At 45.7% G+C, this 25189-nt stretch overlaps 1 protein-coding gene across 2 annotated transcripts; it reads left to right on the top strand.

The window, feature by feature from the left end:
• The first annotated feature begins 2083 nt into the window (after nucleotides 1-2083).
• TBC1D7 (TBC1 domain family member 7) lies at nucleotides 2084-19278 on the top strand. Of its 2 annotated transcripts, XM_060244226.1 has the most exons (7): nucleotides 2084-2205; nucleotides 5340-5420; nucleotides 6478-6665; nucleotides 8940-9077; nucleotides 11346-11494; nucleotides 16208-16337; nucleotides 19187-19278. In XM_060244226.1, the coding sequence occupies exons 1-7, from the start codon at nucleotides 2094-2096 to the stop codon at nucleotides 19271-19273; spliced, it is 885 nt and encodes a 294-aa protein (XP_060100209.1). In that variant the 5' UTR covers nucleotides 2084-2093; the 3' UTR covers nucleotides 19274-19278. The 2 variants fall into 2 exon arrangements, with proteins under 2 accessions (XP_060100209.1, XP_060100210.1); XM_060244227.1 differs by lacking the exon at nucleotides 5340-5420.
• Nucleotides 19279-25189: the final 5911 nt, after the last annotated feature.

Below are 25189 nucleotides of genomic sequence, written 5' to 3'. Positions count from 1 at the left end.
GCCACTGGACTCTAACTTTATTCTACTGCTCAACATCCAATTTAAGAATTGACCAGTCTTCTGGTATGAAGCAGATGCCTAGTCAGAAGTAACTTCCTCCCCTTAATGCATGACCTACTTCAAGCATTCACCAAATCTCTGTGGAATGCAGTTAGCATGAGCCATCTCATAAGAGCATGAGAGAAGCCGCCTTGTGGCTCCTCCTAACTTGCCCCCCCTTCCCGGGCATTTCCCCCTTCTCCTTCCAACTTGCTTTCTTCTGGCTGCGAGGACTTGTTTGGTCCTGGAGGCATCCAAAGGGAAGCCAGGACGCAGAACCCTGTGCAGCTTACTTAACCCTTAAAACGTGCAATTTTTGGAGACTGTCAGATTGCAGTCCTGGGCATGCTTTTGGGACCCCTGGGAAAACAGCCCCCCCCCCCCGCAGGAAACAGAGGCTCTTCAGCGCCGCCCTGTGGCCATGGCAATTCAACGGTCCCCTGAAATCCCACATTTTAAGGGTTAAGTAACCCCTAAAGGGAGAGCCGCCGGGCTCTAGGGCCTGCCATGCGACGGCTTCCTCCCTTCCCACCCCCTGGCTGGGCGGAGCGGCGGCTGCGCGGCGGCCCCAGTCTGGAAGAGCTGGCTTGCCGGCGCCGAGCCCTGGCTGCTTCTCTGGCCGTGGAGGCCTTGGCCGGAATCTGCCCTGCAGTGCAACCGGGCTGGGAGCCTCCAGGTCTGTCGCCTTGCCGGCCTTTCTGGGCTGCTGCTCTCATCCCTCTAACGCCGCCTCCGTCGGCCCCCGTCGCTCTCCTTCCTGCCTTCTGGCTCTGCGGCCCCGCTGCTTGCAAGTTGCATCTCTCTCCCGAAACCATTCGCCTCCCCCGGCTGCTTTTGCTCGCCCCGCCGCTTCGCCCCCTCCTCTCTCATCCTCCTTCCAGCCCCTCGGCAGGCAGGAAACAAAGCAGACAAATGTGGGGCTGGTGGAACCTTCCAAGACTGCAGATCTTATTCCTTATTGTTGTAGGGTTGCCAATCTCCAGGTGGGGGCACGGGATCCCCCTGTTTGGAGCCCGCCCCGCTTCAGGGTCATCAGAAAGCGGGGGGGGGGGAGGGGGGAGGGAAATGACTGCTGGGCACTCCATTATTCCCTAGGGAGAGCGATTCCCATAGGGTATAATGGTGAATTGAACTGTGGGTATCTGGGGCTGTGGGTGGGGGCTGTTTGTTTGAGGTAGAGTCACCAAATTTGCAGCGTAGCAACCAGTGCCTCTCTTCAAAACACCCTCCAAGTTTCAAAAAGATTGGACCAGGAGGTCCAGTTCTAAGAGCCCTCCAAAAAGGTGCCCCTTTCCTTCATTATTTCCAATGGAGAGAAGGCTTTTAAAAGGTGTGCAGCCTCCTGTGATGGCCAGAACTCCCTTTGGAATTCAGTTATGCTTATTGTCACAACCTTGCTCCTGGCTCCACCCCCAAAGTCCCCAGATATTTCTTGAATTGGACTTGGCAACCCTATACCTCCTTTCAGCCTGTTGGCAGGCAGTAAATAAGACAAACAAACGTGGGGCTGGTGGAACATTCAAAGACTGCAAATCTTATTCCTGCGTCTGATGATCATGCAGCGTATCTTCAGAAAGCTTGTGCTGTAAAGGGTGCCAGCCTCCAGGTGGGATCTGGGGGTCCCCCGGAATTACAGCTCATCTCCAGACTACAGAAATCAGTTCCCCCAAGGAGAAAATGGATTTTTTGGGGGATGTACTCTAGGGCATTGTACCCCACTGCAGGCCTTATCCTCCTCAGGCTCCGTCCCCAAATCTCCAGGAGTTTCCCCAACCTGGAGCTGGCAATTCTATTGTTCCAGTTAATCTTCATAATTTAGTTATCCTCTGTGCCCCGTTAATTTCAACCCCCCCCCCCCCCCCCCGCATTTGAGCCACTCCAGTTTCTCAACCCTGGTCACTTTTGCTGTGGCTTGAATTTGTCCTTAAGACAGGAACCCCTGTCTTAAGACTTTTTTTATTCAGATCCCAACTGACTTGTGTATCAATAATCGTTATAATATCCTTTAATAATCACAAAGTCATCCTTTTATGTGTCGCCTTTCAGAATGAAACATGGCTGAGGACCCGCAGAGAAATTTCCGATCCGTATATTATGAAAAAGTGGGCTTTCGTGGTGTGGAAGAAAAGAAGTCATTGGAAATCCTTCTGAAAGATGATCGGTTGGGTGTGTGTGTGTGTTTTTAAGTACTGGGGGAGGGGAGTTGGGCACCTACCATTGACAGGGTGGCCTTTCAGATACTTTGGTACAATATAGATCAGCGGTAGCCAAACTTGCTCAACGTAAGAGCCACACAGAATAAATATCAGATGTTTGAGAGCCGCAGGACAAGAATGTCAGATGTTTGAGAGGTGCAAGACAGGAAAAAAGGGTGGTAAGAAAGGTGGAAAGAAAGCAAACAGAGGGAGGGAGGGGTGAGGAGAGGTGGAAAGAAAGCAACTTTAAATGCATTCTTCAAGGAACCGGCTGGCTTGGCTTGGAGAAATGATTTACAGAGACAAATGCCTTCTCCAAACCAGCCAAAGGGGCAGTTGGGACTTTGAGAGCCACACAATATGTGTGAAAGAGCCACGTGTGGTTCCTGAGCCACAGTTTGGTCTCCCCTGATATAGATGATGGCTTACAAATGCCTCTAGTGGCAGAATTGCTGTGGATATTGGCAGACAACAAGGCTAGCCTTGAGCAAGCTTTTTCCCAGAGAGAGTTCGTTTCATCACCCTGCCAGAGGTTGAAAAGGGCATGGCAGTTAATCAGGTGTAAATGCATGGTAGAACTACCATTGCAAAGCAACCATTGGTTTGAGCTCTCTGTATGTACACTCCGGGCTTTAATCCCATGCTTACTTGGGAATAAATCCCATTGAACTCAATGAGAGCCTTCTGAGCAAACATGCTTTGGATCATTACAGTAAGACCGATTTCGCACTAGGCTTGTTCTGGGTGGAGAGCCTTTTTGCTCCCGGCGCTTCTCTCCCATTTTCGCACCAGCTGCTGTGGAGCTGCAAGTTGGTGTGCTGCTTTTCTGCGGCAAGCAAGATCCTCTTACAAGCGGTTTCTGCTTGCTGTGGGAAAGGGGTGTGGCAACCCGCAGCTCTGAGGCAGCTTGTGCAAAAATGGAGAGAGGCTCGAGGGGCAAAAGGGACATCCACTCGGAACAAATCGGTCAGAGTTTTGTTTTCTTTCTTAGTTTTTCTGGTCTAATAAATGCTGTGACCCACAGGGAGGCACGGGAAGCATTAAGCTCACATATTCTTCTTCCCTCTTAGGTAGATTCCTGCCCCCACCCCTCCGGAACTGAAACCTGTGCTTTAACCATGTGGTCTGCCTGTCCCTTTTTTGCATGGATGAATGTGTGTGTGAGGGTGTTTCATTCTGAATGTAGGCATTCATGCAGAACCTTCTGTACTCTCACACCGTGCGACATATGGAAAATGTACCTGAGGTGCGGTGTGAATTGGCATCTCTGCTGTTTCCAAGAGACCGGAGAGAATTCTATAAAAAGAATTTTTGTGTTGAAACCCATTCAGCTCCTTGGCTTCCTTTCAGAAGCTGTAATCAGTGCATGATGGTGGTACTGGTGCTGTGCCTTAGCATTCTGATGTGTTCCTCAAGAACGGTGGAACGTCATTGTTTCCGTTTGTTTACAGCTGAAGTGAAAAACGAGAGGTGACAGAATTCGGGTGTGGCAAAGGTCTATGCCCACAGTACATCACCAGTTTGGTGTAGTGGTTAAGTGTGCGGACTCTTATCTGGGAGAACCGGGTTTGATTCCCCACTCCTCCATTTGCCTTGGGTCAACCATAGCTCTGGCAGAGGTTGTCCTTGAAAGGGCAGCTGCTGTGAGAGCCCTCTCCAGCCCCACCCACCTCACAGGGTGTCTGTTGTGGGGGAGGAAGGTAAAGGAGATTGTGAGCTGCTCTCAGACTCTTCGGAGTGGAGGGCGGGATATAAATCCAATATCATCATCATCATCTTCATCTTCTTCTTCCCTCACTTCCAGTATAATGTCCTAGTACAGAAAATGTGCACGAGCTATATGTGCTCCACGATCGTTTGCTCCTAACACATCTTGCAGAGTGGAAATACTGCAGTTCTTTAATTGGTCTTGTGTAATGTGTACATTCGAGGAGCCCTGTGGCACAGAGTGGTAAGCTGCAGTACTACAGTCCAAGCTCTGCTCATGACCCGAGTTTGATCCCGGCGGAAGCTGAGGTCAGATAGCCGGCTCCAGGTTGACTCAGCCTTCCACCCTTCCGAGGTCGGTAAAATGAGGACCCAGCTTGCTGGGGGGAAAGTGTAGATGACTGGGGAAGGCAATGGCAAACCACCCCATTAAAAAAAAAGTCTGCCAGGAAAATGTCGTGATGTGATGTCACGCCGTGGGTCAGTAACAACCAGGGGCTTGCACAGGGGACTACCTTTACCTTTAATATGTAAATTGGCTGGCAGAGTGGAGACCTGGATATGCGGCCCATGCAGTTCATATTTTCCCTGTTTGGAGCTTGAAATGCTTTGTTTTTTTTAAAGCTGTTACAGTGAATTACTTAGGAAGTAAAAAAGAAAATATCATTCTGACATGAAGACATGGCTGGGAAATAGTCCTTCAGTGTTTCAAAAAGCAACAGCAAATGGATCAAAGGGTTTTTTTGCCATATACAAATATATTTGCATTTTATCTGTTGGGAATGATGAATTAGCTAGAAAGTCTTTTCTTGGTTGACAGCCCTGATACTACTCTTTTCTTGTGTATCACTTCTGGGTGTACATTTTTTGAAAGGGCCATATTATGCAAACAATTTTACATGGAATTTGTCGAACACTCAAAGCTAAACTTCTGGGGTTGTTACTGATACTGTACTCGTGAAGATGTGTTCTGGTTACAAGAGCCAACTGTCACTGCTTGTTGTATATTTTCCGGGCTGTGTGGCCGTGGTCTTGGCATTGTAAGACCTGACGTCTCGCCAGCAACTGTGACTGGCATCATCAGAGGTGTAACCCAGAAAACTGGAGTTCTCTCTGGGTCAAATTGAGAAGAATACTTGCCTACCAACTTCTTCTCAATTTGACCCAGAGAGAACTCCAGTTTTCTGGGTTACACCTCTGATGATGCCAGTCACAGTTGCTGGCGAGACGTCAGGCCTCACAACATCAAGACCAGGGCCACGCAGCCTGGAAAATCTACAACGACCAATGGACTCCGGCCGTGAAAGCCGTCGACAACATATACCAAGTGTCACTATTTGAGAATAAGGAGATGTTTCTTAACAGTCTTTAATTTTGTAAAAAAATCTTTCTTCACAGATATTGAAAAGCTTTGCACATTCAGTCAAAGATTTCCGCTCCCATCCATGTATCGAACCCTCGTGTGGAAGGTGCTTTTAGGTATGGTTAACCCCAAAGACCGCATTCTTGGGTTTCATTATAGATTGAGGTTGTATTCTTACCATTGTGGGATTCTGGAGTGACCTCAGAATGGAGGTCTTGTGTGTCCATTCCATGAGTACTCAGATGACAAATATACCAGGAGCTGATATTATAGAGCTTTGTATTCAAGACCAGGTTATTATGTCTGCTGTTCTTTTAATCAGTAACTTAATTCTTGCAGTTCTGTTTTTATTGTAAGCTCTGGGTGTCTGTTAATCAGAGAAGCAGACGAGAAAAAGTTGCTCTAAGACACATGGAGATGGAATTTCTGATGGCATACGTTCCACCTTTGTGTGTTTTGGATTGATACATTGTGATGGAATACATGCTATTTTAGTGAGCTGTGTCAAGTATTATCCAGAGGAGAGGATGTAGCTTCGGACACACTTTGCACGCTGAAGGTTCTAGCTTTAGTCCTCAGTTAAAGGGGTATCAGACAGCAGGACAGATACATACATCTGCCTTGGACCCTAGGATGTCACTACAAGTTAGGTTAGACAACTGTAGGCTAGATGGACCAGTACATATTTCACAGGGCTTTTTTGAGCAGGAACACACAAGAATGCCGTTCCGGCTGGCTTGGCACAGGGGGTGTGGCCTAATATGCAGATGAGTTCCTGCTGGGCTGTTTCTGCAAAAAAGGCCTGCTATTCCATATGTTCAAAACATATTCTTTTTGAACTTCACTAGCAAACAAAGAATCTTTGACTATGTATATCCCCAAACTTCAGTTTTATTGTTTTGTAAAAGGTAAAGGTAGTCCCCCCCCTGTGCAAGCACCAGTCGTTTCCAACTCTGGGGTGACATTGCATCATGACGTTTGTTGTTTGGGGAAGTACACTAAAGTCTGTTTGATCCTTGTATTAATTGGTCGGGTCCAAGTCCACGTATAAAATGCACAGTGTTGTCCTCTAGGGCTGGCATTCAGCCCATTGGACAGGAAAACTAGAAGGAATATCTAAGCGACTGCTTATGTATCAAGTAATATATACTTTCTCTTTTTCCCTTTTTGAAGGTATTCTTCCTCCCCATCATGAATCTCATACGTTTGTGATGAAGTACCGAAAAGAGCAGTATAAAGACGTCTACCATGCCCTCCAAGTAATTCGCTTTATCAATGAGTCAACCCCACAAGTTGAGGTTTTCCTCCGGATGTATCAGCTGGAATCAGGAAAGCTACCTCGAAATCCATCTTTCCCATTGGTCAGTCATCTTTTGTTTAGCTGTTAGCAAGATCTTGGTATAAAAGTCCAGATCTTTCCTCCTCTGGAACTGTATTAAAGGAAATACACAAAGGTGAATGCAGGGCCGGTGCCAGAGTTCCTGGTGTTCTAGGCCCCGCCCTGGACAGACCCGGGAAGGTGAGGCCGGAGTGGAGTGGCGGCCTGTGCGCTCCTTGGGGCTTGCCTTTGTTTGATCCCTGTATTAATTGGTCAGGTGCCGGCCCCGCACATGCCACCGTGCCACTCTTACCTTCCGGGTCTGTGCAGACCAGGAAGGCGAGAGTGGCAGGGCGGTGCATGCTCTCCTTGGAGCCTGCCTTCCCTCAGAGGAGAGCACATGCCGATGCACCACTCAGCCACTCTTGCCTTCCGGGTCTCTGCAGACCCCAGAAGGCAAGAGCGGTGGGGCAGGGGCCACTGTAGGCCAGGTAGCACTCTAGGCAACTGCCTACCTGGTCTATTCCTATATGCCAGCCATGGGTGAATGCTGTCCTCCTAGCGATATTATGTCTCCATAGAGGACCTGTGCATGGAACCTTTTGGTGTGGGGTGAGTCTGGAGATGGCAGAGCTGCTCAAAGCCCAGGTATCTTTTGAGAGTGGTCTCAGCTTCTAATTCCAGCCTATTTCTGCACTATCCAAGATTAACAGCAAAGGAGTTTCCCCATGTAGCAAGCAGAGCAGAAAAGTGCAGCTTATCTTGCGTGTGGATTGGGACGGGTGTGTGTGTGTGTCACTTGCCAGAAGTCAAAGACTTGGCCACAATATCCTGGCATCCATCTGTGTACTCATAGTCCATTCTTAACCTGGACCGATTTTGCACTAGGGCTTATTTCGGGTAGAGAGCCCTTTTGCCCCCGGGGCTTCTCTCCATTTTCACATAAGCTGCCACGGAGCTGCGAGTTGGCGCGCTGCTTTTCCACAGCAGGCAGAAACCGCTTGTCAGAGGATCTTGCTTGCTGCGGAAAAGCGGCGCACCAGCTCGCAGATCCGGAGCAACTTGTGCAAGAATGAAGAGACGCCCCGAGAGCAAAAGGGCTCTCCACCTGGAACAAGCCTTGTGCGAAATCGGTCCTGGTCTGGGACCAGAACAGTTTCATAGGACAATATGGAGCATAGGAAATAGTTTTTCTCAAATTAGCTTCGATTACCCTGTGCCCCATACTGAGGTTTTTTTAAAAAATGTGGAATGCTTACAGTAGGGTGATTAACATGTGGAATTCACTGCCACAGGAGGTGGTGGCGGCTACAAGCATAGCCAGCTTTAAGAGGGGATTGGATAAAAATATGGAGCAGAGGTCCATCAGTGGCTATTAGCCACAGTGTATATATGTGTGTGTATGTGTATATATATATGTATACCCACACATATATTGGTCACTGTGTGACACAGAGTGTCGGACTGGATGGGCCATTGGCCTGATCCAACATGGCTTTTCTTATGTTCTTATGTAGTGTGGATAAATCCAGAGGGAAGTCTGTAAACTCTGCCTGGTGGTGGTGGAGGGTGCTGTCAAACAGCCAATTTATGGTGACTCTGTAGGGCAGGGGTGGCCAAGCTCTCCAGATGTTTTTTGCCTACAACTCCCATCAGCCCCAGCCAGCATGGCCAATGGCTGGGGCTGATGGGAGTTGTAGGCAAAAAACATCTGGAGAGCTACTGTTGGCCACCCCTGCTGTAGAGTTTTCATGGCAAGAGTAGTGCAGAAGTGGTTTGCTGTGGTCTGCCTCTGTGACTCAACCCTGGACTTCCTTGATGGTCCCAAGCTTATTTATTAGAGCTTATTTAGGTGAGGGACTGAGATTAGCTTTTTGTTGTGATAACAGCAAGGCCTTTTTTTTGTCGCAGGAACTATTTTGCATATTAGGCCACACCTCCCTGATGTAGCCAATCCTCCAAGAGCTTACAAGGCTATTAGTACAGGGCCTAGTGTAAGATCCAGGAGGATTGGCTACATCAGGGGTGTGTGGCCTAATATGCAAAGGAGTTCCTGCTACAAAAAAAGCCCTGGATGACAGCAGGAGTTGCCTCATGTTTATATTATACATGACAATATAGTTTTAAAAAGCGACAAGCAACTGGGAAGAGTTTGGGATCAGTCGCTGTGGCAGCAGTAGTTAGAAAGTAGGGTTGTTAGAACATAAAAACCCGAAGGCTACAAAATGCCTAGCTCTTAAATTTTGGTGCTGACTCCTAAAGCCGAAGAAAATTGGTCACTGCTTGGAGTACGATGAAGTCTGTTTTGCATTTCCAGGAACCTGAAGATGAAGTATTTCTTGCTATTGCTAAGGCTATGGAGGAAATGGTTGAAGACAGCATCGACTGCTACTGGCTCGTCAGTAGCTTTGTGAACCTATTTAACAATAAATATAAGGACGCAATACCCCAATTGGTAAGAATTCGTTTTTCCCCCAAGGTGAGAAGACGATTACGAAAATGATGGATGTGCAGATTCCATTGTATGTTGTTCTTGTTTTATTTTATTTTATTTAATTTATTAGATGTATATCCCGCCCTCCCCGCCGAAGCAGGCTCAGGGCAGCTCACAACAATGAAAACAGTAGATTACGTATGCAAAGCTAATCTACAAATACGAATTGTGGGTTTGAGGTGGGGATAGGGAAGTGCTGAGCAGTACTATGGGAGGGTTTTGGGGTGGTTTTTTTTTTTTGCCCCTTAGGTATGAAGAATAAATTATTTTTCAGCTATGTTACTCTTTACTGTATTACTGCGTTACTTTTAACTATATTTATATAATTAAATGCAAGAGCCCCGTGGCGCAGAGTGGTAAAGCTGCAGTACTGCAGTCTGAACTCTCTGCTCACGATCTGAGTTCAATCCCAGCGGAAGCTGGTTTCAGGTAGCCAGCTCAGGTTGACTCAGCCTTCCATCTTTCCGAGGTCGGTAAAATTAGTACCCAGCTTGCCATTTTTGGGGCCATTTTTCCTGAGCTAAGACAAACATTTGTGAGCCAGGGGCTAAAAGACTGTGAGCTAGCTCACACTTACTCAGCTCAGAGGGAACACTGCTAGAGAGTGCACTGCAACAGCAGGCTTTGGCCATGGCGTATGTGACATTACAAGCACTTTCCTCCAGACCCGATTTACACATATAGCAGAATGAAATGGTAGAATCCTGATTTCAGAGTGAGTCATCCTAAGTGAGAGAACACATGATGGACAACATTCTGAACAGCCTTCCATTTTTATTTTTAAAAACCCTCCCCTAGGGGAAGGCAATGGCAAACCACCCCGTAAAAAGTCTGCCGTGAAAACATTGTGAAAGCAACGTCACCCCAGAGTCAGAAACGACTGGTGCTTGCACAGGGGACTGACTACCTTTACCTTTTTATATAGTTAAAAGATTTTTGTCCCACATTTCCACTCAGGGCCCTCAAGACACCGAACAATTAAATATATTAAAAATTAACTTGAAAAAGATATATAAAAACATATAACTAAAAACATAAACAGGAAGTAGGGTCAGTAAGGGAGTGCCAGCCCAAACAGAACAGTCTTCACTTGCTGGCAGAAGATACTCATAGAGGGAATTAGATGAATCTTCTTGGGGAAAGGATTTCACAGTTTGGTGGGTGCCACCACTGAGAAGGAGCCGTCTCAGGGTGCAGCCTGTCTCAGCTGAGATGATGGGTCCTCCTCAGAAACAGGGCTCTCGAGTTGACTGTATTTGGGGGAAAATGGGGTTTTAAAAGACCAGAATACACTGGGCTTTGCTCCAAGGCTTTGGGCCCTTGTACTGGGGTTATGCTTCCTGAAATGTACCTTAACATCTGCTGTATGTAAAAGTGGTGGAATAAATCACATATTTTCCCAGTGTTTCCTTACTAAAATTTACCCCGCAGACATCAAAATCAAAACAGTTTGGATGAAACTAGAGCTTCCTTGTGCTAGTTACTGCTTGTAGGGGAGGGTTTTTTAAAATAAAAAATGGAAGGCTGTTCAGAATGTTGTCCATCATGTGTTCTCTCACTTAGGATGACTCACTCTGAAATCAGGATTCTACCATTTCATTCTGCTATTTGTGTAAATCGGGTCTGGAGGAAAAGTGCTTGTAATGTCACATACGCCATGGCCAAAGCCTGCTGTTTCTAGCAATGTTCCCTCTGAGCTAAGTGTGAGCTAGCTCAGTCTTTTAGCCCCTGGCTCACACATGTTTGTCTTAGCTCAGGAAAAATGGCCCCAGAGCCTACTCATTTATGCAGTAGCCAACTCGCAACTTTAATGCCAGTAGCTCATGAAGTAGAATTTTTGCTCACAAGACCTCACAGCTTACAGAGAACATTGTTCTCTAGCCTATGTGCCAAGTGTGCAGGTGAAAGACTTGTTTCAAGTAAGATGATTCTGAAAAGCAGTCACACCGGGTTGAATGAAGTCTGAGTTCCCACTGAATCATCATTTGGGAGGGTTTTTTTGGCTTTTTTTCTTTCACATTGTTTTTTATTAGCACGGCCGATGAACATTGAAAATTCTAGCAACCCTTAGAGTACAATTTAACCTTTAATCACATTATCTAACATGACATGTTTTCTGCATGTGTCAGATTGTATTTAGGATGAAGTTTGTTTTCTTGCAATGAAACCCTGACTTGTACGATTATTATTTGGTTCATTTTGTCACTTCTCTTCCTGTTTCTCCTGCAGCCAAAATATCTGGAACAAGCGTTGAGCCTCGAAGACAGCAGGCTCCTAACGCATCTGAAATCATGTTCAGCAATGAGCCAGCTTCCTTACAACCTCTGGTTTCGGAAGTGTTTTTCTGGGTGTCTACCTGATCGAGCCTACAAAGGCAAGTTGCTTTTGTAGCAAAACAAAACTCCACTGACCCACAAGTGCTGCTCTGTTGGGTTGTCTGAGGCATTTAGGGGCCTTGTAACCGTCCTGAGTCTCTGTCTGGTGACACACCACTCTCCCATCTCACACAAACCTTGAAGGGTTTCTCTCTTATTTGGTGTGATGCCACTAACTCGGGGGTGTCAAACTCATTTGTTATGTGGGCCGGATCTGACATAAAAGAGGGCTTGTCGGGTTGAGCCATGTCGGGCTGAGCCATGTTTGTACCTATTTAAGATTAGGTTGCAAAGATATAAACTTTATAAAGAACACAGACAAACACAAATATATATTTTTTTAAACTTAAAAAATGCTTAAAATGTTAGCACTCATTGGTCCTAAAGGTGCTTTCTTTGTATTTCTCCCATGGGATCCAGGGACCTGGGCAAAGGAAGCTCCCTCCCTCCCTCCCTCCCCTCCCTCCCTCCCTTCCTTCCTTCCTTCCTTCCTTCCTTCCTTCCTTCCTTCCTTCCTTCCTTCCTTCCTTCCTTCCTTCCTTCCTTCCTTCCTTCCTTCCTTCCTCCCTCCCTTCCTCCCTCCCTCCCTTCCTCCCTCCCTTCCTCCCTCCCTCCCTCAGGGACTGGGTGGGGGAGGAGCCTCAGTCAATAGAAGGAAGAGAGGCTTAGTTCAGTAGCTCTGCTGTGCAATTGAGAGAGCCTGGCAAAGCAAGCTGTTCCTCCCCAAGGCAGGAGCCTCAGCCAATGGAGAAAATAAGAGGTTTTGCTCCTGTGCAATTGAGCAAGCCTTGCAAAGCAAGCTGTGATGAAGAACGAAGCAAGAGAAAGGAAGAAGGAAGCAGACAAGAGCCAGTTGCTCGGGGGCCTGATAGGAGCCCTCCGGGGGCCTGATTCGGCCCCCAAACTGTATGTTTGACACCCCTGCACTAACTGGACAGTTTAGGAATTGTCCACCAAGAAGGCTGGTACTCCCATTTTCCCTTCGTGTTGTCATTCTAAGGCTCTGCCTAGTGTCTTTACCTCTTGCTACCCAAGTTGAGTCCCGTGGCACAGAGTGGTAAAGCTGCAGTACTGCAGTCCAAGCTCTCTGCTCATGACCTGAGTTCAATCCCAACAGAAGCTGGGTTCAGGTAGCCATCTCAAGGTTGACTCAGCCTTCCACCCTTCCGAGGTTGGTAAAATGAATACCCAGCTTGCTGGGGGAAAGTGTAGATGACCGGGGAAGGCAATGGCAAACCACCCCGTAAAAAGTCTGCCGTGAAAACATCCTGATGCGACGTCATCCCAGAGTCGGAAACAACTGGTGCTTCCACAGGGGACTATCTTTACCTTTTACAACTAGCTCTGGGAGAGCCAGTTTGGTGTAGTGGTTGTGTGCGGACTCTTATCTGGGAGAACCGGGTTTGATTCTCCACTCCTCCACTTGCACCTGCTAGCATGGCCTTGGGTCGGCCATAGCTCTGGCAGAGGTTGTCCTTGAAAGGGCAGCTGATGTGAGAGCCCTCTCCAGCCCCACCCACCTCACAGGGTGTCTGTTGTGGGGGAGGAAGGTAAAGGAGATTGTGAGCTGCTCTGAGACTCTTCGGAGTGGAGGGCGGGATATAAATCCAATATCATCATCATCATCTTCTTCTTCTTTTACCCAAGGTCTGGTCACTATGGAGACAACTTGCCATACCTTTGCTTTCCTGTGGAAATAGTGATTTAGTGACTGACCACCTCTCTTTCCCTGGCCCACGTTTTAAATAGTGTGTTTGAATAGTAGAGGTCTAAATGGTAAAGAGAATAACCACCGGCATTCAAAATAGTAAAGAATTTATTAGAAGTAAAAATGGCACACTCATACTCTTAGCAGAGCACTGGATTGAGCAAGGAGTATAAGGGAAAGATGTAAATGCGTGACCCTCTGTCTCTCAGCCCTAGCAGCAGGCCTTGTTCTAAGGCAGACTCTTTGACTTAGAAGTTACAGTTTGCTAAAAGGCTCTTATTATCTAGGAGTCTTTGTCCTGGCATCCAGCCCTTTGGATAGAATTGGCCAAAATGGATCCTTTTCCCACCATGCCGAGGGATTTGCTTACCCCGCCCCCCCGCCTGATGTGCCCAGTGTGATGATGTTGCTTCCAGGTGATGTCATTGCACCACATTCCGGAGTTCTTCAGGAAGATAAAATCTGGCCTTTGGATTCCACCTAACGTGTGATCTGACCATTTCACTGTCTTTGGCCAGCATGGCCATTAATATTTCCAGACATTTGATGGTTGGTATTTGAGTGATGCTTAAGAGCAATTGACTTCCACCTTCCTACCTGTCTTTTACTAGGAGAGAAAAAAAAACTTATAAAATGAAATGTAGTGGTTTTGTCAAGGACAAACCCTGAGATAAAATGAAATTTCTTTGTCTGCCCTCCTGAAATCTCATTCTGGATGGAGTGCCCTTCATTGTCCTGAGAAAGAAGCAAAGAAGGAGTATATTGTCTGTGAATCGGAGCTAGCTGTAGATGTTTTCATAATGTATAGATGTACTTTTGGTCACTGTCCCCTTCCTCCCCCGCTGCAGAAATACTTCAGTTGGACTTCAGGAAACTCTAGCTCTGAAGATTTTTAAAGTTCTTTTACAGATTCCAGAATGTGATAGTGGGTTTGGAACTCAGTACCCTAAGAATCTTCAGAGTTTTTTTTATTACTATTATTTAAATTAAGGGTTAAATTAAGGGTTTTGACTTTACGGTTGCCAAGGTAGTCTTGAAAGTGACTTGGTAAAACACATGTACACACACATGACTTTTTTTGAGCAGGAACGCAGTTCCAGCCGTCTTGGAGTCAGGGGTGTGGCCTAATATGCAAATAAGCGCCTGCTGGGCTTTTACTACAAAAAGCCCTGTGTGGAACAATGGTGACATCAAGGGGTGTGGCCTAATATGCAAATGAGTTCATGCTGGGCTTTTTCTATGAAAAAAGCCCTGCACACAGATGTATCCTGAACTACAGAACTGGGGTGGGTCAGTCCAAGCAACTGCAAGAGGAATGCCTTTTCTGGTGCCCACCAAGTGTTTCTAGGAAGTGGGTGAGTCAGATAGGGCTGTTGCCCAGCAAATCTTCTGACTGACGACTGGAGGTTTGGTTGTGCAGATATTTTTTAAATGTTGCTTTAAGGGTTCCAAATCCCCCGTCCGGGCGGGTTTCTCCCCAATTTTGGGGCCTCCAACCTGCTGTAATGGAACTGGCCAGTGGGGGGAGCCCCAACCCTGAAGAGCACTGAGATGCCACAATGTGCATCACCTGGAGGCAACACCATCTTTCTGGGCACGTTGAGGGATGGCTCCAGCATTTAGAGAAAAACTATGGTTAACACAAGAGTTTGCCCAAAGGGCTAGAACAGTGGTCCCCAACCCCCAGGCCATGGACCAGTCCCGGTCCGTGGCCTGTTAACAACTGGGCTGTGAGTTGTATAATTATTTCATTATATATATTACAATGTAGTAATAATAAGACGACGACATTGAATTTATATCCTGCCCTCCACTCTGAATTTCAGACTCAGAGTGACTCACAATCTCCTTTACCATCCTCCCCCACAACAGACACCCTGTGAGGTGGGTGGGCCTGAGGGCTCTCCCAGAAGCTGCCCCTTCAAGGACAACCTCTGTCAGAGCTATGGCTGACCCAAGGCCATTCCAGCAGCTGCAAGTGGAGGAGTGGGGAATCAAACCCAGTTCTCCCAGATAAGAGTCTGCACACTTAATCACCACACCAAACTAAAGAAGATGAAGATATTGGATTTATATCCCGCCCTCCACTCCGAAGAGTCTCAGAGCGGCTCACAATCTCCTTTACCTTCCTCCCCTACAACAGACACCCTGTGAGGTGGGTGGGGCTGGAGAGGGCTCTCTCAGCAGCTGCCCTTTCAAGGACAACCTCTGCCAGAGCTATGGCTGACCCAAGGCCATGCTAGCAGGTGCAAGTGGAGGAGTGGGGAATCAAACCTGGTTCTCCCAGATAAGAGTCCTCACACTTAACCACTACACCAAGCTGGCTCACCAAACTAATAGAAATAAAGAGTGCAATTTTATCATCCTGAAACCATGGCATCCCACTCTCCCAGCCTGTGGAAAAATTGTCTTCCACAAAATTGGTCCCTGGTGCCAAAAAGGTCGGGGACCACTGTGCTAGAGCACACCCCCCCCCCGCCCGATGTGCCCACTGTGATGATGTTGCTTCCAGGTGATGTCCTTGCACCACATGTACAAAGCTTGTGGGACGAAGATTCCCTGCCGGCAGCTAGCTAAGACTTGCCAACCCTAGTTGCTTTGGCATCAGCTGCCCCTGCAGCACAAGGATGTGCACTGTGGACCGCAGTCATTTTGTGGCTGGTTCTGCTTCCTGCGGCATCCATTTTGTTGCTGCATCCTGAAGTGTCTGCAGACGCTAAAAGATTGGAGACTCCTGTGCTACAAAATCCTAGTCTTCCACAAACTACAGCATTTTAAAGGTAGAATTTTTGCTAAAATTACGGTGCCTATCACTTCCTCTGAACTCAAGAAGGGTACAATAGAATGTGCTGATAGCCAGAATTTCTGAGAGACTAACAGGTCTGACTGTATTGGAAGTTTAGGACACTTTGATATGCCATTCCGGTCGGAAAAATAAAACTGCATCACTGAATATAAATAATACGTGTAAGCTTTTTTAGATTTAACTCTCTGGTTGACTTTTCTAGGGTTTGGGACAAAGTGATCAGTGGTTCCTGCAAAATCCTTGTCTTTGTTGCTGTTGAGATTTTGTTGACTTTCAAAATGAAGTTGATGGTATTGAACGGCGCTGAGAAGATTGCCCAGTTTTTGGAAAATGTAAGTACACTTTTTTTTAGTGTACATTGAACAAAACCCAGGAGATTATATTTCTTTGTCAGATTTTTGGAGATCAAGGTATTGGCAAGAGAGAGCCAACTTTGCTTTGCCTCTTTTTCCAGGTGTAAAATGCTTTCCCCATATTTAGAGTGGCTTGGCTTGGGCAGCAGAATGTGCCGGTAGAATTGTGAGACAGTAGAAAGGACCTACATATGAGTGACCTTTTACAATGGTCCCCTGAATGAAAAAGGTAGCACAGCCAGGACATTCTAGCCAAGCCTGTTTTCTCCCAGATGTGCAAGGTTTTTTATTACTTGCAATGAGTTTTATATACATGAAGTATTCAAAATTGCCTCCTTGCAGTGCGGTCCCAAGCCAAATGAGGCCAAATGCAGTGCGGTCCCAAGCCAAATAGGCTTTGAGAATGACGTTCTCTGCAGTTGCTGCATGGATGTAGGCAGGGCTTTTTTTGTAGCAGGAACTGCTTTGCATATTAGGCCACACACCCCTGATGTAGCCAATCCTCCTGGAGTTTACAGGAGGCCCTTCACTCAGAGCCTTGTAAGCTCTTGGAGGATTGGCTACATCAGGGTGTGTGTGACCTAGTATGCAAAGGAGTTCCTGATACAAAAAAAGCCCTGGATGTAGGGAAAGTGAGTCAGGGAACATGGAGCCAACTCTCTTTTGTTTTTAAGGCTCATGTAGTTTGGCTGTCAGAAATCACACCAAATTTATAGCTTAGCTCCCTTAACCTTAGTTCAGTATGATGTCTGAAAGGAAACACAACAGCTTCCCCCCTGTGTTCAGTATGTTGCATATGAGATGTACGTCAAATTCGCATTGAAATGGGCGGAATTTGCTTTGCTCAGCTTTCAGGAACAATTGCATAATAACTCTGGCCATGCTTAGATCACTTGGTGTCTTCCCATTTCCATAAAGAATTTGAACACAAATGAAGCTGCTTCTATTGAATCAGATGCCTGGTCCATCAGGGCCCTGCATACCTTAGGGACCGCCTTTCCCTGCATATGCCCCAGCGAGCACTTCGGTCCGGGTCTCAAAACCTGCTGACGGTCCCCAGCATCTGGGAAGTTAGGCTTCAGTCAACCAGAGCCAGGGCCTTTTCCACGGCTGCCCCTAGCTGGTGGGATGAGTTGCTGGAGGATGTTAGGGCCTTGCGAGAGCTTCTACAGTTCTGCAGGGCCTGCGAAACGGCACTCTTCCACCTTGCTTTTCCATAAGGACAACTTACAGCAACGGACTAGGCCCATAAACCAGAACTTAACACCATTCTGGACTTCCCACCACGCTATGGCGGTTTGGGGTCCCTTGGAACATCTAAGATTGACTGTCCAGTTATACTGCTACCATCGAAATTTAATTACATCATGAATTATTGTACTAGCATCTACTGTTACATGGTTTCTACTAACTGATATTTTAATATTGTTTTATGTATTATCGATGTTTTATCTTGTTGGTCATTTTTGACCCTAACCTATGAAACGCCCTGAGCCTGCCCTCGGTGGGGAGGGCGGGATATAATAAAATAAATCAAAGTCAATATTCTTTATTCAGACTGGCTCGCCAGCATCTCAGGCAGAGATGATGCTATTGGATTTATATCTCGCCCTAGACCCTGAATCTCAGAGCGGTCACAATCTCCTTTACCTTCCTCCCTCACAGCAGACACCCTGTGAGGTAGGCAGGGCTCAGAGAGCTCTTACAGCAGCTGCCCTTTTAAGGACAACTCCTACAAAAGGTATAGCTGACCCAAGGCCATTCCAGCTGGTGCAAGTGGAGGAGTGGGGAATCAAACCCAGTTCTCCCAGATAAGAGTCCGCACACTTCACCACTACACCAAACTGGCTCTCATATCTCATATCATATGAAAGACACCTTTCCTATTACCTCCCACCTGAACCTTTTTAGCTGGAGATGCCAGGGATTGAACTTGGGAACTTCAGTCATGCCAAGCAGATGCTCTACCACTGAGCCACGGTGCCTCCCCATTTCTTAGCAGGCAGGCTTCCTGTGTTGGGAACACCTTTGGACACTTGTGCCATTGCATCCGGGGAGTTTCCACTGCACTAGAAGCAAATGGGAACACCAGTTAATCTCATTATTTACATACCATGTTAGCAGACTTTTACTTAAATGGCCATGCCTCGTTCTGCAGAAAGTTAATTCAGTTGGCATTCCAAGAAAGGAGAAAAGGGGAGTAGGGTGTGTGCGCTTCCATCCAAGTTGGCTGAGATTTTACATAATTTTCATGGATTCCGTTTCTGAGAAACAGTATCCTCTGATATAACTATTCAATGCTTTATTCAGATTTTCAGGTAAGGGTCTCCATCCTTTAAAGAAAATTTTTTTAATGAGCTATAGCCTGGAAATTCCATTAAACAAATTATAAAATTATTCCAAATTATCTTAAAATCATCTTTCATTTTTTTTCTACCCTGGGCTATTCAGCGGGGCTTATTCCCATGAAAGTGCTTTTAGGATTGCACTGTAAATGTTTCACTTGATATACATCATAGGTAGATTTTCAGAATACCCCACCCTCCTTCTCAATAGAATGATACTCTAGGAGTTTTTTCATTCTTGGCTTTCAAGAGTTAAAAATAAATTGGTCTAATTTTAATTCTCAGTCCTTCAAAATCTTATCCGAGATATTAGTGTGCTTTCTGATCTAGCTGGTTATGTAGCGATTTCAGATGGTTTAGTGTCTAATAAAGGTTCTGTACTAGAGAGTATCAGTAGTGTGCACCAGAGCCTCTCTGTTCCACTGGTTAGGGCAAGAAATGAATATCCTAAAGCGACAAAATACCTGTCTTTGTCTTTTGTAGGTACCTCAAGATAATACTGATGCAATTGTGAGCAAAGCCATTGAGTTGTGGCACAAACATTGCGGGATGCCTGCACATTCAGTCTGAGCATTTTCTGAAGAAAATTAATTCAGTTGACATTAATTCTGAGCATTTTCTGGTTTAGGGTTCTGTGGGGGGAGGTTTGTACACCTTTTTCTTTAAATATTTAATTAAATTATTTAAATATTGGTGATGTGTTGCCATAGTTTATTTCAACGTGTTGCTTCCATTGTCAGAACGGCTTGCAGTTTAGAAGAAGAAGACTGCAGATTTATACCCCGCCCTTCTCTTTGAATCAGAGACTCAGAGCAGCTTACAATCTCCTATATCTTCTCTCCCCACAACAGACACCCTGTGAGGTAGGTGGGGCTGAGAGAGCTCTTACAGCAGCTGCCCTTTCAGGGACAACCTCTGCGAGAGCTATGGCTAACCCAAGGTCATTCCAGCAGCTGCAAGTGGAGGAGTGGGGAATCAACCCCGGTTCTCCCACATAAGAGTCCGCAAACTTAACCACTACACCAAACTGGCTGTCTTTATAAGCCTAAATAAAAGATGAGTCAAGTTCATTCATGAGGCTATGATTCCGGATACACTTAGCTTTAAAATACGTCCCATTTATCTAAGTTCAACATAATTTAAAGCGAATGCAACCAGTACAGACATACCTTCACATATTAACTAACGAAACCTAAAGTTAATTTTTTTCTACTCTTTAATATAGCTAATTCAGTTGTTTAAAAAGTGACATTTGGAAATCTCAGTGGAACTGTTCTGGGTCTTGTGGTCCACGTTTTAGAGGTGCACAAGTTAAGAGAAACCAGTACAGCAGCAAAGGAAGAACATGACTGAGTAGAGACGTTTTCCAACCAGAAGAGTTAACAGATGTTCCTGCAGGAAAAAAAGGTGTCTTAAAGGCTTCCACTCTCCCAATTCCCTTGTGCTGCTCCCAAAGGTTTGAAGAAGACTTGCTTGATTATTTAAGGAGTGGTTACTATTTTGTACTGTATGGCTCTGCATATCTGGGAAAGTAACCAAAGAGATGTTAGGGTGAAAACAATAAAGTAATCACAATAAAAACTCTGGTTCTGTATGTAAGCACCTATACCTAATATCGGGACAAATGTCAGAATATATAAATACGAGTTAAAAGGTTCAAAATGTGGGCAAATACAAGAACCAAATGCATTTTGACTAAAAAGCCTTCCTCAGTGGTAAAATACAAGCTGAGCACTCCATGAGTTAAATATCGATACATTTCAAACTCATAAGAACATAAGAGAAGCCATGTTGGATCAGGCCAATGGCCCATACAGTTTAACACTCTGTGTCATACAGTGGCCAAAAAAACCAGGTGCCATCAGGAGGTCCGTCAGTGGGGCACCAAGAATACATATACAGAATGGACCTAAAAATACAAGAACCATGGAGTAAGTAGGAATAAATATTCTTTAAAATGCAACATGGGACATTCGTCTAAGTATAGGCCCAATCTGCAATATTCAGAATCCAGACAGAGTGTTTAGCTACAATGTACCCCTCATAAGTTTTCCTATTTTATGAAGAAGCACAACCTACAAACAGTATTAAGACCCCATCAGAAAAATACAACAGATGCTACAATCAGCAAAAGATAGAACAAACCCCCTTACTTCTGCAGGAGTAAACCACATGCCCTGCAGTTGTGGACAGGTTTACACTGGCACCACACAACATAGCATCCAGACAAGAATAAAAGAAAATGAAAGACACTGCAGACTTGGCCAACCTGACAAATCAGCAGCGGCTAAACATAGCCTAACTCAAACAGGACGCAGTATCTTATTCCAAGACACTAATGCTGGACAACACATCCAATTACCATGTTAGATTACACAGGGAAGCCATTGAACTCCATTAACACAATTTCAACAGGAAGGGAGTTTAAAAATGAATAGGGCATGGTTTCAAGTCCTGGAAAACACAAAATGCTCTACATTTTACAATAGCACTACAGATAAGATTAGAATTTCAATAGCCAATCCATATACAAAAGAACCTCTTCAGGTAAGCTCTTCTATTAGCATGTCACAGCCTGGGAAGCTTCTACAAGATAATGACTCAGCCCTACTCCACCTTCCTGAGTAGATATAAATTACCTGCCTGCCATCTTCTTCTCACTTTGACCCAGAGGGAACTTCAGTTTTCTGGGTTATACCTCTGAGGAGGCCAGTCACAGTTGCTGGCGAAATGTCAGGTCTCACAACGCCAAGACCATGGCCATACAGCCTGGAAAATCTACAACAACTAATGAACAACGACCATGAAAGCCTTTGACAACATATTGGGGAGGGACGGTGGCTCAGTGGTAGAGCATCTGCTTGGGAAGCAGAAGGTCCCAGGTTCAATCCCCGGCATCTCCAAAAAAGCGTCCAGGCAAATCGGTGTGAAAAACCTCAGCTTGAGACCCTGGAGAGCCGCTGCCAGTCTGAGAAGACAATGCTGACTTTGATGGACCAAGGGTCTGATTCAGTATAAGGCAGCTTCATATGTTCATATTTATTTATTTATTTTTCGCATTTATATCCTGCCCTCCACCGAAGCAGGCTCAAGGTGGCTAACAACATTGTAATAACAACAGTAAAAACAATCACAATAATAATCAGTTAAAAATGAAAACAGTTGACAATTTAAAATTATTAATACAATTTTAAACAACAGTTTGGGTGCTAAATTCCATGCCATACATTCGGTGGTGTTGGGCATCTATATACTTTGGTTGAAGGCCATTCGAAATAATGTTGTTTTGCAGGTCTTGCGGAACTGGGCAAGGTCCCGCAAGGTTCTAACATCGTCTGGGAGTTGGATCCACCAGTGGGGGGCTGCAATAGAAAAGGCACTTTCTCTAGTAGCCTTCAATCTCGCCTCCCTCAGCCCGGGGATTACGAATAGGTCTTGTGATCCAGATCCGAGTACCCTCTGGGGAATATATGGGGAGAGACAGTCCCTAAGGTAGGCAGGTCCTCGGCCATATAGGGCTTTAAAGGTAATAACCAGCACTTGTAGTGAATCCAGAATACTATTGGCAGCCAGTGCAGTCTCCGCAGCCCCGGCTGTATATGGTCCCGAATAGGGAGACCCAATAGCAGCCTGGCTGCTGCATTCTGCACCAGCTGCAGCTTCCGGATTTGGGACATGGGCAGCCCCATGTAGAGGGCATTACAGTAGTCTAGTCTCGAGGTGACCGTTGCATGAATCACTGTTGCTAAGTCACTGTGCTCTAGGAAGGGAGCCAACTGTCGTGCCCGCCTAAGGTGGAAGAAGGCGGATCTCGCAGTGGCTGCTATCTGGGCCTCCGTAGCCAATGTGGGCTCCAGTAGCACCCCCAAGTTCTTGACTTTGGGTGCCGATATCAGTAGCACCCCATCAAAGGCTGGTAGAGGGATTTCCCTTCCCAGGCCACCGCGGCTCAGACAAAGGACTTCTGTCTTCGTTGGATTCAGCTTCAGATGACTCAACCTGAGCCACCCCGCCACAGCTTGTAGCGCCAGGGCCAGATTTTCTGGGGCGGAGGCAGGCTGGCAATCCATCAGCAGACAGAGCTGGGTGTCATCAGTGTACTGATGACAACCCAGTCCAAATCTCCGGACAATCTGGGCAAGGGGGCACATATGCATTTAAATGCGTTCTCCAAGCTGCCAGCGAGCTTAGCTTGGAGAAGCGATTTCAGGAGATAAAAGCCTTCTCCAAGCCAGCTAATGGGGCAGTAGGGGCTTCAAGAGCCACACTGTGTGTGTGAAAGAGTGACATTTTGAAGGACGTTCCAAGCCACAATTTGACCATCCCTGGAGTAGACAATACTGACCTCAATAGACCAGTAGTCCAACTCTGTATTATGCAAAGCAGTGTCAAGTAGCACCTTTAAGACTAGCCAAGTTTTATTCAGAACGTAAGCTTTCGTGTGCTCTAAGCACACTTCATCAGACAGCAGGATGGAATGGCAAGCAGTCCTAAATATAGAGAAAGTGGGCAGGGAATCAGCATGCAAAATCATGGAAATCTCCCTTAACAGTTTAAAAGAATCACAAGCCAGGGCCTAGTGACTGCCAGCCTGTCCCCACTGGACAAAACCTATGACAAAGGATAAATGGACACAAATCTGACATCAGGAATCACAAAACTGAGAAACCAATAGGAGAACATTTTAATTTTCCAAAAAATTCAATATGTTACCTCTAAGTTGCTGTTTTGCTGCAAAGAAACTTCCAAGAACAGAATGGAGAGGGAAATTGCTGAATTACAAATTATTATGAAACTTGGAACAAACAAGCAAGACTGAAAAGGAATATTGGATTTTTATCTCATTACACATACTAAACCCACTTTCACCAAGTATAGCTATATATCTACAGTATTCCACTTTCACCAAGTATAGCTATATATCTACAGTATTCCAATGTATTTCTCTTTTAGAATAGTGTATCAGAAAAATGTTTTTTGTATTGACATACTCAAATAAGGGACATTTGCTGTTTATCTCATTACATATACTAATCCACTATTTTAATGCATTTTTTTTAAATAGCAAACTAGAATAGATAAATTTATTGTCATTGTTCTCCACAAAAAGAGAGCAACGAAATGAGGTGCTCTTCCACAAACATACCAACACATCAAACACACATATTCATAAACCATTTAAAATACATCTAATGTTTTTGAATGTTTTTGTGTGTGTGTTACATGTTTCAATTAAGCCTCCGAGAACCTTATGCACCCTCCTTTTAACCTAGAGCAAGCTCTCATTTATTTCAGGATACTTAAGGGACATCAATCTGCTATTCTGGCGTTTATTACTGTTGGGGTTTTTTTTTAGCCCAGTGGACACGGGCTGGCAGTTGCTAGGCCCCGGCTTGTGATTCTTTTAATCTGCTAAAGGACATTTTGATGATTCTGCATGCTGATTCTGCCCACTTTCTCTATAGTTTGGACTGCTTGCCATTCCATCCTTCTGTCTGATGAAGTGTGCTTAGAGCACACGAAAGCTGACATTCTGAATAAAACTTGGCTGGTCTTAAAGGTGCTACTTGACTCTTGCTTTGTTCTACTGCTTCAGACCAACACGGCTGCCCACCTGGGTCTCTCTGTATTATGCAGTTCCATGTGTTCAAGCCAATTCTCCTCCCTGCCCCAACCCCACTCATGGAAAGCATGTCCTGAATCATCATACTCTTACCTTGGCTGGGTCGTGTGGTTTTTGTCTCCTTTCGCAGTCCTCTCCCTTCTTACCTGTGTTGATCCAGGTCAGAATGACAGGGCTTTTCTCCTACAGAGGTATAGCATCAAAAAATGTCAAATCCTTCCTTAGCTAGGCTGTGAACTGAAGTGTGTCCAAGTTGCCTCTTTTAGTTAATGCTAGCATAGGGTTGCCAAAAACCTGGCAGGGGGAAAAATGTTCCATCTCCTTAACAGAGGTTTGTTGGGATGTTATTTACCAGGTGATGCTGTTCACCTGGATGTCATGAAGAGCTCCACCTGCCTCTTTCCACACATGAAGCTTGCATGAAAGGAGATTGGTGAGCAACCCGGTGCTTGCAGAATATTGTCATCCACCCACAGTTTGTTCTCTGGAGTGCCGCTGAGAACATGGGATGTAAGGTTTTTAAAATAAATTTCAATCTTTTCAACAATTAACTCTGGCATTTAGGAAAACCGGCAAGATTAACAAAACAGCAGTTTTTAAAATTTTTGCATTCCTTGATCAGAATGCGGGGTGGGGGAGTTTCTGCAGGTATTACGCTGTGGATTGCTTCTTGATTAAGAAATCAATCGTCATGTGGTCAGGGGCTACCCCAGGAATGAATCCATAGAAGACTGCAGATTTATACCCTGCCCTTTTCTCTGAATCAAGAGTCTCAGAGCAGGTTCTAATCTCCTTTATCTTCTCCCCCCACAACAGACACCCTGTGAGGTGGGTGGAGCTGAGAGGGCTCTCACAGCAGCTGC

This window comes from Heteronotia binoei, chromosome 7 (genome assembly GCF_032191835.1).
Source record: "Heteronotia binoei isolate CCM8104 ecotype False Entrance Well chromosome 7, APGP_CSIRO_Hbin_v1, whole genome shotgun sequence".
NCBI classification, from domain to species: Eukaryota; Metazoa; Chordata; class Lepidosauria; order Squamata; family Gekkonidae; genus Heteronotia; species Heteronotia binoei.
The sequence above is the reverse complement of the archived record's forward strand: the minus strand, read 5'-3'. Positions and strand labels throughout refer to the sequence as shown.